The sequence below is a fragment of the Microcaecilia unicolor genome, chromosome 12 (assembly GCF_901765095.1).
Source record: "Microcaecilia unicolor chromosome 12, aMicUni1.1, whole genome shotgun sequence".
Lineage (NCBI taxonomy): Eukaryota > Metazoa > Chordata > Amphibia > Gymnophiona > Siphonopidae > Microcaecilia > Microcaecilia unicolor.
This window is the reverse complement of record NC_044042.1, coordinates 56530103-56546935: the sequence shown is the minus strand read 5'-3', so window position 1 is coordinate 56546935 and position 16833 is coordinate 56530103. Positions and strand designations below refer to the sequence as shown.

Sequence of the window (16833 nt, the reverse complement as noted above, 5' to 3'; positions counted from 1 at the left end):
CTCTCTTATCTGTACCCTTCTCCTCTACTGCTAACTCCAGACTCTGTTCCTTTTATCTTGCTTTACCATATGCCTGGAATAGACTTCCTGAGCCGGTACATCAAGCTCCATCTCTGGCCGGCTTCAAATCTAGGCTAAAAGCACACCTTTTTTATGCTGCTTTTAACTCTTAACCCCTATTGACTTGTTCAGTACCCATATCTGTTTTATCATCCCCACCCTAGTAATTCCCTTATCCCTTATTTATCCTGTTTGTCTGTCCTGGTTAGATTGTAAGCTCTGTCAAGCAGGGACTGTCTCTTCATGTTCAAGTGTACAGCGCTGCGTGCATCTAGTAGCACTTTAGAAATGAAAAGCAGTAGTAAAGCCTCAATATAACCACCAAAACCAAAGATCCCAACCTCAGAACCCCACACACAGACCTGACTCAAATTTCAGTGGAGGTGAACAACCAAGTTTTCCTTCAAAATACTAAATAATTCAGCTCTTGACAAATTTTCAGTGGCAAATTATTCCATAAGGTGGGAGCTGCCACCATAAATACCTGTGCCATACAGTGAGCCAACCATTTTGGAGGCATATTTGGACATTTCGTTTTATGGACTTAATACCTAAGGAGAGACCGCAAAAGCGGAAAACTGTGGTCCACTATGTACAACAGTTCATCCACAAACAACAGAATGGAAAACAAATGGAAAAGCTTTATTCTAAATGATGCCTGACACCGCACTGTGTTTCGGCAAAGCGCCTACTTCAGGGGTTTTGATAACATTTGTAAATGTCTATCAAGTAATGTATGAGAAAGCACTCACTGTCTTAAAAAAGATGTGGGGTCCAAAAGAAAACTCATACACTATTTGATAGACATTTACAACTGTTATCAAGACCCCTGAAGTAGGCACTTTGCTGAAACACAGTGCCGTGTCGGGCATCATATACAATAAAATGTTTCCATCTGTTTACCATTCACCTGTTGTTTGTAGATGAGCCTTGCTGGTCACACTACTCATTCTCTATGGACTTTATACGTGCCATAAAAAATTACAATAACAAAAGACAAGGAGAAGATTGATGTGGTAACAATACCCAAACATCAGTAAGATTGAGAAGTAACTGTAATGAAGGGAAGGGAAGGGTAATGGGACTTGATATACCGCCTTTCTGAGGTTTTTGCAACTACATTCACTTCAAAGATTAGAAATATAAGCAGAATTATAAGCTATGACTTTATCTTGCATTTAATCATTCATTTTTCACCTCTTTCAAACTGTGCATTTGGGAGGATAACAATATAAGTCATTTTCACACACGTAGCCACATACATGCGTAAATGACTTGATACAAAAATTCCAACTGGTGTTAACGTATGTGTATGAACACGATGGTGCATATTTTGCCATTAGGCGTGTACTGGAGTAGATTTTGGGTGGAACACAGCTAGAGTTTGCAAGTATGTACAAAGATTATTAACTACACTGATTTATGCACATATTTAAATGATCTAGATGTGGACATTTCCCCATTTATAGCTGCTGGAGCAATGTAGGTGTTATTTCTGCTGGTTATGCTAGTATTTTATAAATACATACAGGTGCCTATGTGTCTATAAAACAGCAGTCAATTAGTGTCTTCCTGCCCTCTTATTTATTTATTTGTAGCATTTGTATCCCACATTTTCCCAATTTGCAGGCTCAATGTGGCTTACATTTGCCGTAGTGGCAATTGCCATTTCCGGTCCATAGAATTGCAAATGATGTTTACACCAGGTGCGTACATACATGGTGGAAGAATACATCGACATACATGGTAGAAGAATAAATCAACATTATGTTGTTGCATAATGGCGGTTTACGCGGCTGAAGGCGTTCTACAAACAAGCTGTTCAAACAGCGAGTAATATATCCTGATTGTTTATTCCACATCTTTGTCAACTAACTATTTTGCTGACCTATAGGAGTCCCTTGACCCCTGATGCAGGCGTTTGTACGCCGAAACACGGACCGTGTCGGGTCTCCATTATAAATAAAGAACTACATTTTTCTCAATCCTGAAGGCCCAGTGTTTGCTTTGTTTGTTTGGTTGCTTTTGTATGCTGTATTCCCTCTTTTTTGTGACTGTTGCATAGGTATTGACATTAGGGTAGACGTGATTGTGTTTGTTCATTAAACTAGGTACTTCATTATAAAATTACATTCCTGATGTGTGATAAAGCAGTAAAGATATTTTTGAGATTCTGCTGAATTTAATGATATATTATCAGGTCTAGATTTAGGCACAGGCCACACAGGCAAATGCCGAGGGCACCAACTGTTGAAGGCACCAAAAGGTCAGGTCAAAGAGCAGCTTGCTTTTACTTAATTGAAGGCCATGTGGATGTGCTGCTTCAAAGGGGTGCTACTGTGACACCATGGCCTTCCTCTGCTCCTCTCCTGGCTCTCCAATATCCAGGATCTTTCACATCCCCTTGCCATTTCCCCTACCCTCCAGGTTCGCTAGGATCTATTTTCTGATCTTGTCTATAGGTGCCAAAATCTTATATCCAACTATATATATTATTATTTGTGGGACATGCATCTAGTTTTTATAGCTATTGGGGTATCACCTATAATTCCAGTTGATTAAAAACCAGTGTGCCAATTAATGCCAAATGTGATGGCTGTCCTGATGGTTTAGTCCATTGGGAATTATTCTAAGTCATGGACATCACCAACTGACTATCAAGTAAAATCCAACCAGAGACAGACATGAACAATTGGCCAACAGCTACCAATTCCTTATCCTTGAAACAAAAATGTGCAGCACCACTTCCAAACTGAAGCATCTGTAAGCTCTACCTAACTCCCTACCTCCTCCTCAGTTTTCTCCCCGCACAACGCACAACTTCCCAAGGGAACAAGAGGATTTTCAAAAGATTCTTTTGCAGCACTGGTGTTACTTTATTTAAACAGAGCACCATAGTAACTTTAATTGTCTAGGTTGAGAACGTTTTCAGGTGTGAACAAAGGTAGCTGTACCCTCTTGGGTAGGGGGGGGGGCGGGGAGGAGGGTTGAATATAGAAAATATAGAAAAGTGCTGATACCTTTAAATGAATATAGCTATCCTTCAGTTCCGACTTCTTCACCAAGGGTCCCTCAACCGGACCAAACTGAGTACGCTTGGGAATGCGTCTTTTTGAGTAAACTCCTCCCAAGAACCTGTCCACATACAGCACCAGTGGTAGGCTGGCTCTTGCCCTGGTTAGCACTGGTCGGTTGGGGATGGGATGTAGAGGCCCATGTTTAGGACACACTGAGGGATGAGCATTGTTACATTCTTCACACCCTGTAACAGACAAATACAGGAAACTATTGGACCTGAAAATAATTCGCAACCTAATAAACTTCCGTAAAGCACTGAAGACATATCTCTTTAATACGACATACCATAATGACTAATAATTGGAACTGTAATTCACCATCATTTACTTAACAATCTGATTACTTTCTCCCTATATATTTTAGTATGCAATCCATGTTCAATATGTGATACCATTTGTATATTTTCCCTTTTTTACCCGACTGTTCATTTAGCAAACATGTTCTATATATATTACCAATTGTATATGTATTCTGAAATTACATAAATCATGACGGAAAATTGTAAGCCACATTGAGCCTGCAAATAGGTGGGAAAATGTGGGATACAAATGCAACAAATAAATAAATAAATACCAAAGAAATTGAAGGAATAGATGTTACTCGATATATAGCGGCAGCCATTTTCACTATGGAGACTGGAGAGCAGCAGGGTCACTCCTGCCCCAGCTCACCACTGGACCACCAAGGTTGTAACATAGGCCCAGGGAGGGGGCCTGCGGTGAGTCCAGGAGGGGGGTTGTTCTCTTTACAATGGAGGGAGTGAACAAATGGGAGTTTCCAGTTGGGGAGGGAACAGCACGAATGCCAGATGCCATAGGGGAGGGAGGGAGGGAGGCAGGGAAAAAAAGAAGAGAGATGTTTTCTTGACTATAAACCCCCACCCCTATTTTAGGAGAAAAATGTTATCTCGGTTTATATGTGGATGGGTTTAAGTTTAAGTATATACAGTAAATAAATACATGTGACAAAGAAGAAAACTGCAACTTACAAACAAAAAATGCACTGAGTTAATGTCTTCTGAATACACCTGGATTTCTGTGAGACCTATCTCACAAGAAAATAAATCTGCACAGAATTTGAGACAATTATCACTGATTCACAAATCAAACTAAATAAATAAAACATAAAATTGTGGAACGGGTAGATGTGAATCTTTTATTTACTCTTTCCAAAAATACTAGGACTAGGGGGCACACAATGAAGCTACAAAGTAGTAAACTTAAAACAAATCGAAGAAAATATTTCTTCATTCAACGTGTAGTTAAACTCTGGAATTCGTTGCCAACGAATGTGGTAAAAGCATTTAGCTTAGCGGGGTTTTAAAAAGGTTTGGATAGCTTCCTAAAAGAAAAGTCCATAAGCCGTTATTAAAATGGACTTGGGAAAATCCACTGCTTATTTCTAGGATAAACTGTCCACCAATACTGGCGAAAATCTACTAATATGTTTGAAAATACACCACAAATATAGAAGAACTTAAAGCAAGAGTGATACTAGTTGTTAATCTTGTTCAACCACTCATTGGTTCACAATGTGTTGAAAGGGGAAGTCTCATATGGTCACCGGGGTTTGATTCAATACCACCTGTACAAGTGGACCCCTGTTCCATGGCAACTGCAATCATCGACTAACTCCCGTCTGTCCTATGTTTTTAATTTTTCTTATTTTTATATTAATGCAAGTTAAGTTTTTATGGCTTTTCCAGTTTATCTCTCAACCGCCATATTACGCCAAACACTTATCTGGTATCCATATACATCCTTTAGGAAAGGCAATTACGATAAAATGAGAAAAACGGTAAAAAAAAAGACTAAAAGGAGCAGCTCACAGTGTAAAAAACTTGCACCAGGCATGGATGCTGTTCAAAAACACCATCCTAGAGGTACAGGACAAATATATTCCGCGTATTAGAAAAAGAGGAAAAAAAGACCAAACGTCAGTCGGTGTGGCTAAACAGTAAGGCAAAGGAAGCCATTAGAGCAAAAAAAACAATCCTTCAAAAAATGGAGAAGAGAACAAACTGAAAATAATAAGATAAAACATAAGGAATGCCAAGCCAAATGCAAAGCGGAGATAAGGAGGGCAAAAAAGGACTTTGAAAAAAGTTAGCGTTAGAAGCGAAAGTACATAGTAAATTTTTTTTTAGATACATTAAAAGCAGGAAGCCGGCTAAAGAATCGGTGGGGCCGCTGGATGAAAGTGGTGTTAAAGGGGCAATCAGGGAAGACAAAGCCATAGTGGAGAAATTAAATGAATTCTTTGCTTCGGTCTTCACGGAGGAGGATTTGGGAGGGACACCGGTGCCGGAAAGTGTATTTGAAGCAGGTGAGTCAGAGAAACTAAACAAATTCTCTGTAAACTTGGAGGATGGGTCAGTTCTGCAAACTGAAGAGTAGTAAATCACCAGGACCTGATGGTATTCATCCCAGAGTATTAATAGAACTGAAAAAATGAACTTGTAGAGCTACTGTTAGTAATATGCAATCTATCCCTAAAATCAGGTGTTGTACCAGAAGACTGGAGGGTAGCCAATGTTACGCCGATTTTTAAAAAGGTTCCAGAGGAGATCCGGGAAATTATAGACCGGTGAGTCTGACGTCGGTACCGGGCAAAATGGTAGAGGCTATTATTAAGAATAAAATTACAGAGCACATACAAAAACATGGGCTGATGAGACAAAGTCAGAACGGATTTAGTGAAGGGAAGTCTTGCCTCACCAATCTACTGCATTTTTTTGAGGGGGTGAACAAACATGTGGACAATGGGGAGCCGGTGGATATTGTTTATCTGGATTTTCAAAAGGCGTTTGACAAAGTGCCTCATGAAAGACTCCAGAGGAAACTGGAGAGTCATGGGATCAGAGGTAGGGTATTTCTATGGATTAAGAGCTGGTTGAAGGATAGGAAGCAGAGAGTAGGATTGAATGGTCAGTATACTCAATGGAGAAGGATAGTTAGTGGGGTCCCTCAGGGGTCTGTGCTGGGACCGCTGCTTTTTAACATATTTATAAATGACCTAGAAATGAGAGTAACTAGTAAGGTAATTAAATTCACAGATGACACAAAGTTATTCAGGGTCATCAAGTCGCAGGAGGAATGTGAAAGATTACAGGAGGACCTCGCGAGACTGGGAGATTGGGCATCCAAGTGGCAGATGAAGTTCAGTGTTGACAAGTGCAAAGTGATGCATGTGGGTAAGAGGAACCCGAATTACAGCTATGTCATGCAAGGTTCCGCATTAGGAGTCACAGACCTAGAAAGGGATCTGGGAGTCATCGTAGATAAGACGTTGAAAACTTCTGCTCAGTGTGCTGCGGCAGCTAAGAAAGCGCACAGAATATTGAGTATTATTAGGAAAGGGATGGAAAACAAATACGAGGATGTTATAATGCCGTTGTATCATTCCATGGTGCGACCGCACCTCGAATATTGTGTCCAAATCTGGTCACCGCATCTCAAAAAAAGATATAAAAGAACTAGAGAAGGGCGACGAAAATGATAAAAGGGATGGAACGACTTCCCTATGAGGAAAGGCTAAGACGGTTAGGGCTCTTCAGCTTGGAGAAAAGGCGGCTGAGGGGTGATATGACAGAAGACTACGAGATAATGAGCAGAGTAGAGTGGACAGATGTGAAACATTTGTTTGCACTTTCAAAAAATAATAGAACCAGGGGAATCAAGATGAAGCTAGAATATGGTAGATTTAAAACAAATAGGAGAAAGTTTTTCTTTACTCAGCGTGCAGTTGGACTCTGGAACTCGTTACCGGAGAATGTAGTGACAGCAGCTGGCCTTACAGAGTTTAACGGGGGTTTGGACAGATTCCTGAAGGAAAAGTCCATTGAACATTATTACATTTTTTTTTTGGGGGGGGGGGGGGGTGCTGGGTTCTTGAAACCTGGATTGGCCGCTTTCGGAGACAGGATGCTGGGCTTGATGGACCCTTGGTCTTTTCCCAGTATGGCGGTGCTTATGTGCTTACGTACATAATGTACAATACAGACAGAGAGGGCACTACAGTATACAATTAGACAAATCAGAAGAAAAAAGCAACACTGGGCCTTCAGAACTAGGACAACAGGAGTACTTTATTAATCAATGACCCGACATGGGCCGTGTTTCGGCGCCAACAAAGGCGCCTGCTTCAGGGGTCAATGTGCTGATGTAATGACGTGCAGATGACAAAACACGATTGCCATTTTCATCTCTTTCTTTCAGACCACTAGCAGTAATCACTGTCAGTCAGTGATTACTGCAGTAGAAAATGCTCTAGGGCTGCATGGAGTCCTAATGACCCGGAGCCAAAGGGGAAAGTAACCGCAGGGTCAAAGACTTTAGATTTCTGTCCTCCGGCGCATTCATCCTGTGATTGGATTGGTCCCCCAGATAAGTACTCAAACCTACGTCCAGTTAAATTTTATATTGGTGAACCTGAATCACCTTTGGAACAAAAACTAAGGACACTAAGACAAGAAACTCAAGATTGGAACCAAAAGTTTTGGGTCAATCAAAATATAACATTCCATAAGGCAAAAGAAGAATTCATTCTTTCAAGGTTAAAAGCTAGTGGTCTGAAAGAAAGAGATGAAAATGGCAATCGTGTTTTGTCATCTGCACGTCATTACATCAGCACATTGACCCCTGAAGCAGGCGCCTTTGTTGGCGCCGAAACACGGCCCGTGTCGGGTCATTGATTAATAAAGTACTCCTGTTGTCCTAGTTCTGAAGGCCCAGTGTTGCTTTTTTCTTCTGACTTACGTACATAATGGCCAGGAATTTGAATACAGTCAAAGCTTACACAAGTCATGAGGGTCAAAGGGACGAAGAGGATCACTTTCCCATTCGTATGCGTCCGTCTCTTCACCATCATCATCTTCATCCTCATCATCATCATCTTCCTCCTCCTCCTCCTCCTCCTCCTCTTCCTCTTCCTCCTCTTCTGCATCTGACCGACCCATGGGGTTGTGCAGAGAGGACAGGCGAGCAGCCCCATCCACTTCCTCCATAGGAGGTAAATCCTGGTTATGCACCGATAATGATGCCTGAAGAAATATAGCAAGAGTAATACATGAGAAAGGCAAAGAAAATATCAGATGATATAGAATCCACCTAATTCTATAAATTTGCACACCCAACTTAGCAACTAACACATAAAGTTGCATGCACAAGTTATAAAATAAGGGCAGTTGCCTGTCTGCTAATTAGCTAACGTGCTAATTGCCATTAATCAATTACTGGCTATAATTGGTGTCGGTTGGTGCTAATTGGCAGTAATTGCCAGTTACACGCATAACTGCCCCTAGTTAATATTCTACAAATTATGCATGCAAATTCCTGAGCATGCAACTGCAAGGTGGACATGAACCTCGAAGGAGCATGTCTGGCAGGTGTGCATATATGTTATAAAATACCTGCTTTTACGCACCTAACTGCCAGTTAGGCACAAGCATTTACACCAACCATTTGGCTAGTATAAATGCTCACACCTTAAGTTAGGTGTGTAAATGCAGACTTATGCTGGCCCATTTTCAAACTCAATGTGCCTTTCTGCTCTTTTTTTGTATTCGCCAAATTTGGATAAATTTCTGGATTGCTATTTTGCCCATAGACAGACATTTCAGATCCTTTATGTATTCTCTCTAATAATCACAAGGACTATAATTAGAAACAATGGGGTTTTTTTGAAGGCTGGGGTGGGCTATTAAGGGAACCGCCATTTCTCTCCTCCACCCTGCTCCCCTGTGGAAACCAGCATTGTTGTACTCCACTCCCCACCCCCCCCCCCCCCCCCCCCCACAATAACCAGTTCTCTCTTCTTACCTCTCCTCAGGATTAAGTGTGGAGCCTTGAGCACTTGCACATGCTCAAAACTTGAGTATCTGTACATGCTCAAGGTTCCGCACCAATTCAGTATCAGAATCTTGAGAAAACATAAGAAAAAGGATCCGTTCATCGTGGGAGGGAGGACTGAAAGTGGAGGAGAGCAAGGACGGTTACTGCGAATTCTGGGAGGGTGGGCTATTATTGGAAGAATCCAAATTTGACTTTTAAAGATGAAACTTACAGGGTTTTTCAATGCTGAAACAATGGGGTAGTCCATTATTAGAGTTGGGCTATCATTAGAAAGAATACGGTTGTTCTTTCCAACACATTGAGTTGGAAAGAATATAAGGTGTTAAGGCAAGTTCCTGGAGGAACAGTCTATAAACTGTTACTAGCCATGAAGGCTTAGGAAAGCCACCACTTATCTCTGGATATGTGCAACAAAGAATGGATCTACTTCTTGAATTGGCCACAATCAGACACAGGATGCTGATGAATCTGTAGCAGGGCCGCCGAGAGACTGGGCCGGGCCCGGGACAAGGCCGCCCCCGGGCCACGCCCCCACTGCCACCCCCCCTAGGTTGTCGCCACCCCCCCTGAGGGGGGCCCAGCGCCGCAGTCCCACCGGCCACCCCCTGGAGGCCCGGGCCCCGGGAATTTTGTCCCCCCTGTCCCCCCCTCTCGGCGGCCCTGCTCTGTGGTCTGACCCAATATGGAATATCTCATGTTCTTATGTACTCTATGTCTTGCTCCCTCTTCATTCCATAGCAGTAATGATTCCTCAGTTTGAGGATGATCTCTACCACAAATTTATATATGGATCTAAAATGCCTCAGGAGTTTGACCTGGTAGCCACAAACTCATCAACAGAATCTACAAATGTCTCTTTGTGGCTTAGTTTTCTATTGACTGAGTACAAAAACACTGGGGCTGATATTCAGACCATGGGAGGTAACCGAGGTAATCGCTGAGCCCGGATAATCAATGCTGGGCTGTTTCTGGTAACCGATATTGAATATCTGGTTTATTTTTGGCTAGTTTAAACATAACCAGCCAAGTCAATATTCAGTGCTGGTCGGATATGTTTAAACTGTCCAAAGATATCCCTGCTATTTTGGCAGTCAAATACGGCTGCCAAACTTAGCTGGCAATGTGCCAAAAATCAGTAGATAATTGGTTACATCGTGCAATATAACCGGCGATATTCAGTGGGAGATAGCCAGCTATCTCCCTCGGAATATCACCGGATAGCCGGCTAAGTACCATTTAACCGGCCAAGTGCCGTTTCTGACTGTTTAATGGGTTTGAATATCGGAGGGACTGAGTTTATACTGCCAAGATAAATTGTTATTGCTTTAAAAGTTGCCCTCGAAGTATATGCCCTGACATGCTATACCATCATTTGCACTGCATGGTTGTATCATATATGATAGCATCAGATTTGTTGAATAGACACCTGTATTTTGCATACAGTTTCCTTTACTTTTCAGCATACAGGACAAGACACTTCTCAAGGCAGACTGCTGCCAGATGGAGGATGTAGCACCACTGAAATCAATTTATTGGCTTTTTCTTCCCAGTGTATGACATCCACGTCTGTGTTCTTGAAGTAAGTTTTTAGGTGATAATTTTACAAGAGGGTGCCTAGGTTAATAGGGCAGCAAGGTGCCTATTTCAGCTTGTTCAATCTGTGTCTTTATAAAAGAGTAGCACAAATCTTGCAGAAACAGCACCTTTAATCAAGGTGCTATTTCTGCAGGATTATTTTACAAAGACACAGGGGCCTATGTATCTTTTTAAAATAGGTTAAAGCCAGGCACCTTGACTAAAATGCTGACATTTACGCCTGCTCGAGAGCTGCCCTAAACACACACACAAACAAGATGCACGATCACAGGTATTTTACAAAATATGCTCTTAAATTGCGACTGACCATGATCGACTCCTGAGCATGCCTGCCATACAAGTATGTGCTAGCTTGTGATTTAATTTTGTAAGAGCCCATTTACATGTGTAAATTGGGGACAATTCTGTAAGTGGGCACCTCCTTTTAGGCACCCCGGTGCCACGCAGTGACAGCCTATTCTATATCAGCATCTAGATGCCTGGATTCCATTATAGAATAGTAGCATAACCTGGCATCGGCGCACCTACATGTACATAACTGCAGTTACACTAGCCTGGCATAACTGCGGTTGCATAAATGGAGCATAGGCATATTTAACTGACAGTATTCTACAAGTTGTGCACATAAGTGGCAGCTCTACCCATGCACCTCCCATGCTCCACCCATGTGTATGCCCCTTTGCATATTTATGTGCTACGCCACTTAGGCACACTCTTATAGAATAGCACTTAATCTCCCTACTGCTACTTACATACACAAGTGTACACTTACCCACAGAAGTACTAGTACTCTGTATATTTACGCACTCCAATAGCACATAAATGCGGGTGTCCAATTATAGAATTGCCCTTCTTATGTATGAGAATGGTATATAAAATTACTCTTTTAATGTGTCTTTGTAGCACTTCCTTCCTCCACCACAAGATCTGTCTGGCTGTTTACAGAGAACTTTCAAGGGAAGTTGAGAAACTGATGTATGTACACAATGTACAACCCTGCGGAGCTGGTGACTGAAGATCATCGCTTTTTGACTATTCAGTCTTCCAACCTTGTTACTGAGTTTTTCCCACCTAAAATCTGCAACAACAGTCCTCGCCCAACTTTCAGCTACTAATCAAAAACTCATACTTTGGCTGACACAGTGGCTCAAGGGGAAAATTTTGTTCATTACGATGTTAAGTGTTCCCAAGACCAGTTCAATCTCCTCATTGGGATGGCTAGGGAATGCTGCAGAGACATTGATAAAAACAGATATCTCCTTGCCAGATTCAGGGTCCATGAAGAAGGCCTGGTAGAATGACCACACTAGGTGTATTGTGAATAAGGAGAACATGGACATATATAAAGTAGGGGAAAAATCTAAGTATAGTCATGAATTAAGGTTCAGGGTGCCAGATCCAAACCATGATTCCAACTAGGCAGGACGAATAAAGGAGGAGTCTGAAACAGCCGAGAACAAACAAACAAACAAACAAAAGATGCTCTCATATTTTCTCCTTTGCCTCTGGTTCTTTCTATTTAATAGGTCCCAAAACTTTTGTCACGTCTGTAGCCGTGACCCCTCTCAGACTCACCTTATTTCTGGCGGTCAGCTTCTGAGCTGGCTCCTGTCTGTTCTTCCTGAGTTAGTTCCATCTCTGTGTGCTGGCTGCAGTGGATTGTCTGTGTGCTGTTTCCCGTTCCAGACTTCAGCCCAGTCCAGTCCGGATCTTCCGGCCTGCCAGACTTGCTTGTCTTGTTTGAGCCTGCACAGCACCCGTAGCTGCCTGGTGATTGCTGGAGCTAAATCTCAGCTGCTGCTGGGCTTATTAGCCATTTGGAAACTTTCTGCTTGGCCTTTGCATCGCCTAAGGCCCTGGTTTGTTGGTGCTTGCTGCACTTCTGCCTAGTCCAGTTTATAGTCTGTATTCTTGCCCGATTCTAGTTTTATCTTTGTGTAGCTTCTTGTACTGTATTGCTTGTTTCCCAGTCTTGTTTCTTGTTTGTATGTCTTTGTCTAGTTCTAGGCTGTCTGTGTTTCTGGCTCAGTGGCTGCCTGGCAGCTTTCAGTTCTGTCTCTTGTCTACCAGTGTTTGTTCCCTGTTTCAGTGGCTGCTTGCAGCTTTCAGTTCTGTCCCTTGTCTGTCTGAGAGTCCTAGTCTAGTATTCTGCCTAGCTTCCGTGTGTGTTCTAGTCCCTGTGTGTATCCTGCTGGTATCCAGTTCCGGCCCTGTCCGATAAGTCCTGCTGGCCACCTGCACCCAGGGGCTCAACTCCTGAGGAACGGTGGTCAAGCGCAGGTGAAGTCTAGCTGGCCCTGTCAGAGTTCTGCCTTATCCCTGTGTGGGGTGGTTTTGCCTGCCACTGCCGCTCCTCGGCAGTGGCCCAAGGGCTCACAAACCTAGTTCCTGCTTTTGGAAAACGTGACACCTTTCCTCAAAGATCCCAGTCAGCTGTTTTTTTCAAGACAGCAAAATTAATATATATGGGATATATTTCCAGGCAGTCCTTCCATTATATGCACCCATCTTATATGCATATTCATTAGAGTAGTTCTGAAAACCCAACCAGCAGGAGGTCCTTGAGAACAGTTTAAGGAACCACACAGTCTCATACTCAGGTTCTACCAACCTCAATAAGCCTTCCTTCATTCATGCCCTCCTCTACCACTATATGATTAAAAAGTATTTTGGGTCTGTAGAATGGCTTTGAATGGTTTCCAGACTAAGGAAGCCAACGTCTGATGTAGTCTCCTTAAGGTACAGGGAATTATAGTCTATGATGTGAGGTGAGGGCTCCAGGGGGGTAGGTTGGGAGGAGGGGATTGGATAGGGCTTTGACTTTTATCAACTGGAATGATATGACAGGGGTTATAAAAGTACAGACCATTCCACTATCCAGTATCATTAAAATATGCTATTTTCCAGATGATTGTTATATAAAGGGGGTTCTGGGTGGGAGGTAGTTGGGGAGGAAAATTTAAAAACTGTATGATGTTCAGATTTATGTTTGTATATTTGCGCATTTGTTTCAATAAAAAAAAGATTTAAAATAAAAGCATTTTGGAACACATATATAGGAAAGAAATACACAAATATATTTGCATTGCCTCATACAGAAAATTATGCGACTGTGCTCCATGCATGGGCAGATTTAATTGGAGGAATGGCTAAGATGACAGTTAAAATAGCCTTCAACAAAAATGATGTTAAAGAAAAATATACCAAAGTACTGAGCTCCAGTTACAAGTTCAACAGCAGTAACAAAAGACCTTCCCTCTACCCCAAGTAACTTACTCTGTTCGCTTGTGAAACCTGTTCCAGTGCCAGTTGCTGTGGAGGCTCGGACACATTGCTGAGAACAGCGATATTGGCAGCATTCAGGCTCTGAGCAGCAGGCAAGAGCACAGTTACCTGAAATCATATCCCACTTGTTATATCCATCATTCATGCAATGTAAAATTCTTCTAATAATCCTCCAGTCCCAAAGACAATCCAATCAGACTTACTATTCCCAGCTGGTTCCAGAGTGTAGGCCCTGCCAACTTTGCATGTTGTGATATGTACTGTATATCACAATACAGCCATGGAACACGTACAGACATCTATTCAACAAACATCATACTATCATATATGATGCAATGCATGTGATGGTACAGCATGTGAAGGCATATAATTCAAGGATAGCTTTTAAAGCCATTTATCTGGCTAATCAGCTATTTACCTGGGCAAATTGTTTTGGCTGAAAACTGCCCTATTCTGCCCAGCTAAAAGTCCACATGGGCTTCCACAGCACACATATTAGCCAGGTTAAAAGAGGCATTTCTATGGGTATATTTAGGTCGGGGAAGTAAAACAGTTTGCAAGTACATGAGCACTTTTAGCATGCTTACTTTGTGGCTACCAATTTTTAAAGGTAAATAATGTGCTTGCTTTCCTTTGAAAAACTGACTGAAATATAGATGGGATAAAAATGCCCATGGACACTGCACACAATGCAGGGTTTTCAAAATAACCTCCATATGTCCTGAATTGTGAAGTGTTATGAATTACTAGCAATGGAACATAAATTAAGAATGACAATAACAATGTTCAAATTCTAATGTCACAGTATCAGCCCTGGTTACAAGTGAATCCATGAAACGTATCTGTGATGGAGTGTACTGTATACAAAACAGATTCCAATTCACCAATTTGAATGGTCAATTTTATTAGCATAGTTCTCCCTACCAGAATTTTGTTTAGCACCAAATTACTTCTGGGAGATTGTCATCTTTGAAATTCCACGTGCTTTTAAATCACAGAAAATGCATCACGTTACCCTTTGACTTTACTGACAGCTTCACTGGTCATCAGAGCTGAATCTTACCTGCTGAGTTGTGGCATCCTGCTGAACATAAGCTACTTGGGACTGGTCAGCAAACAGTGCCTAAGGAAGAGTAACATATCTGAGATACAGCCCTTTTTATACTCAAGTTTTTAACTGGCTTTTAGCCAATTTGGACATCACATTTTTTAAGTAGCCTAATAAAAACAGGTAAATAACCTATTCTTTGTGAATTTCTGAGAATGATAACATGACAGCAATACAGAGCTATTCTATAATCACAACCCCATGTAGTTCATTAGTAATCTTCATTGGAGCCAACCCTGTGTCCCACCTGAAAGTGCTATGTGGAAAACTCACGTTCAATTCCCTTGTACAACTTCTGTTCCCTAGGCATCTGCTAAGGATAAAAGAGTCCCAATCTTTGCTTAATGATAACACCTAGTAGATTGAAATAGAGTGCTGCCACAGCAGGCTCTAGAGAGAATCATGGTCTGTTTTTGGTCAATGTCAAAGTATGAAAGGTTAGAGACAGGGAAATACCCCAGCTAGTTGCATATCAAAAAGATAGGGAAAGGGAAATGGGACTTGATATACCGCCTTTCTGTGAATTTTGCAACTACATTCAAAGCGGTTTACATATTATATAGAGGTATTTATTTGTAGCTGGGGCAATAGAGGGTGCCCAGAGTCACAAGGAGCTGCAGTGGGAATTGAACTCAGTTCCCCAGGATCAAAGTCCACTGCACTAACCACTTGGCTACTCCTCCACTCCGTGGGAAAATTACCCCAGTTATTTGTACATTAGAGTTCATGGCACAACATAAACCAGTTCCGATTGAGCTAGAAGCCCAAAGCAAACAGGTAGAAATTGCCTGGTCACAACAAATAGCCTTCATATTTCATCTCAGTCTCCGCTGCACCAAATCACACTCAACCTACTTTCCTCGCCAGGATAATGAACCATAACCTCTAGACAAGAATTCATATATCAACAAGACTTAGTTAGTTTAATTTGCATTGGACTCCAAGTTTACTAAGCATGTGTATATTTTCAAAGAATTACACTTAATAAAATTATGACAGAAGAGCTGAATTTAAATTGTTCCAGCTTTAAAATCAAGAGTCCATTACCATCCTCTTACATCTATATTTAATCTGAATAAACTGTTAGCTTACTGCTCCCCAGTGAATAGATTTTAGCACTGAAGCAGTTTGCATAGTTGTTAGCCACATTGAACCTGATCTATTAGGATAATGTGGGATACAAATGAAATAAATAAATATACCCTGTAATATATCCAAAGCTATAAGCTAAGGCTAGGCAGTGATAGCCTTTCTCCTATTTGTCTGTTGAATGAGTGCCCATTCATGGGTCAGCTTTGTAGGCACTCAAACACCATTTTCAAAAGAAAATGAAATTCTATTAAGACCAGGGCATGTTTAATAAAGGGCGTTAGGATTTGGAGTTAGCTAAAATCCTGTTAACGGCAAATTGTTTTGAGGGCATATGTTATACAGGTCATGTGTTAATGTAGTTGTTGGCAAGTGATAAGAATCCATCATTAACTCAGCTGTTATCCAGTTAGTACACATTACCTAGAATGCGCTAACAGGATAATGTTTCCATGCCCATGCTACACCTTCTCTCGGAAAAAATTCTCTAACATGTGCGCTAAAAAGTATATTATCGGAGAGTGCCTTAACATCATCATGAAGTACCCCTGTTAATGCATGTTAAGGGTATAACAACCTTCAGTAAACATGCTCCACTAGTAGCTACCAACCTGGTAGTTCCAGAAGCTTTAGCACTGCATGGCACATGAGCTCAAAAATGATTCACCATAAGTGGCTTCTATTAGGACAAGCTTACTAGCCATCAGGAAGAGGATGGGGCAATCCTTTTTCCAAATCCCATTCATTTTTAATTAGGAAACCCGT

The 16833-nt window shown here is 41.6% G+C and overlaps 1 protein-coding gene across 1 annotated transcript in view; it reads right to left on the bottom strand.

Annotated features, from left to right (window-relative positions):
* PRDM10 (PR/SET domain 10) overlaps positions 1-16833 on the bottom strand; it is a 221294-nt gene that overhangs the window by 161496 nt on the left and 42965 nt on the right. The window contains 4 exon segments of the mRNA XM_030221158.1: positions 3081-3322; positions 7936-8179; positions 13863-13979; positions 14935-14994. Of these exon segments, the coding sequence (XP_030077018.1) occupies positions 3081-3322; positions 7936-8179; positions 13863-13979; positions 14935-14994 (663 nt within the window).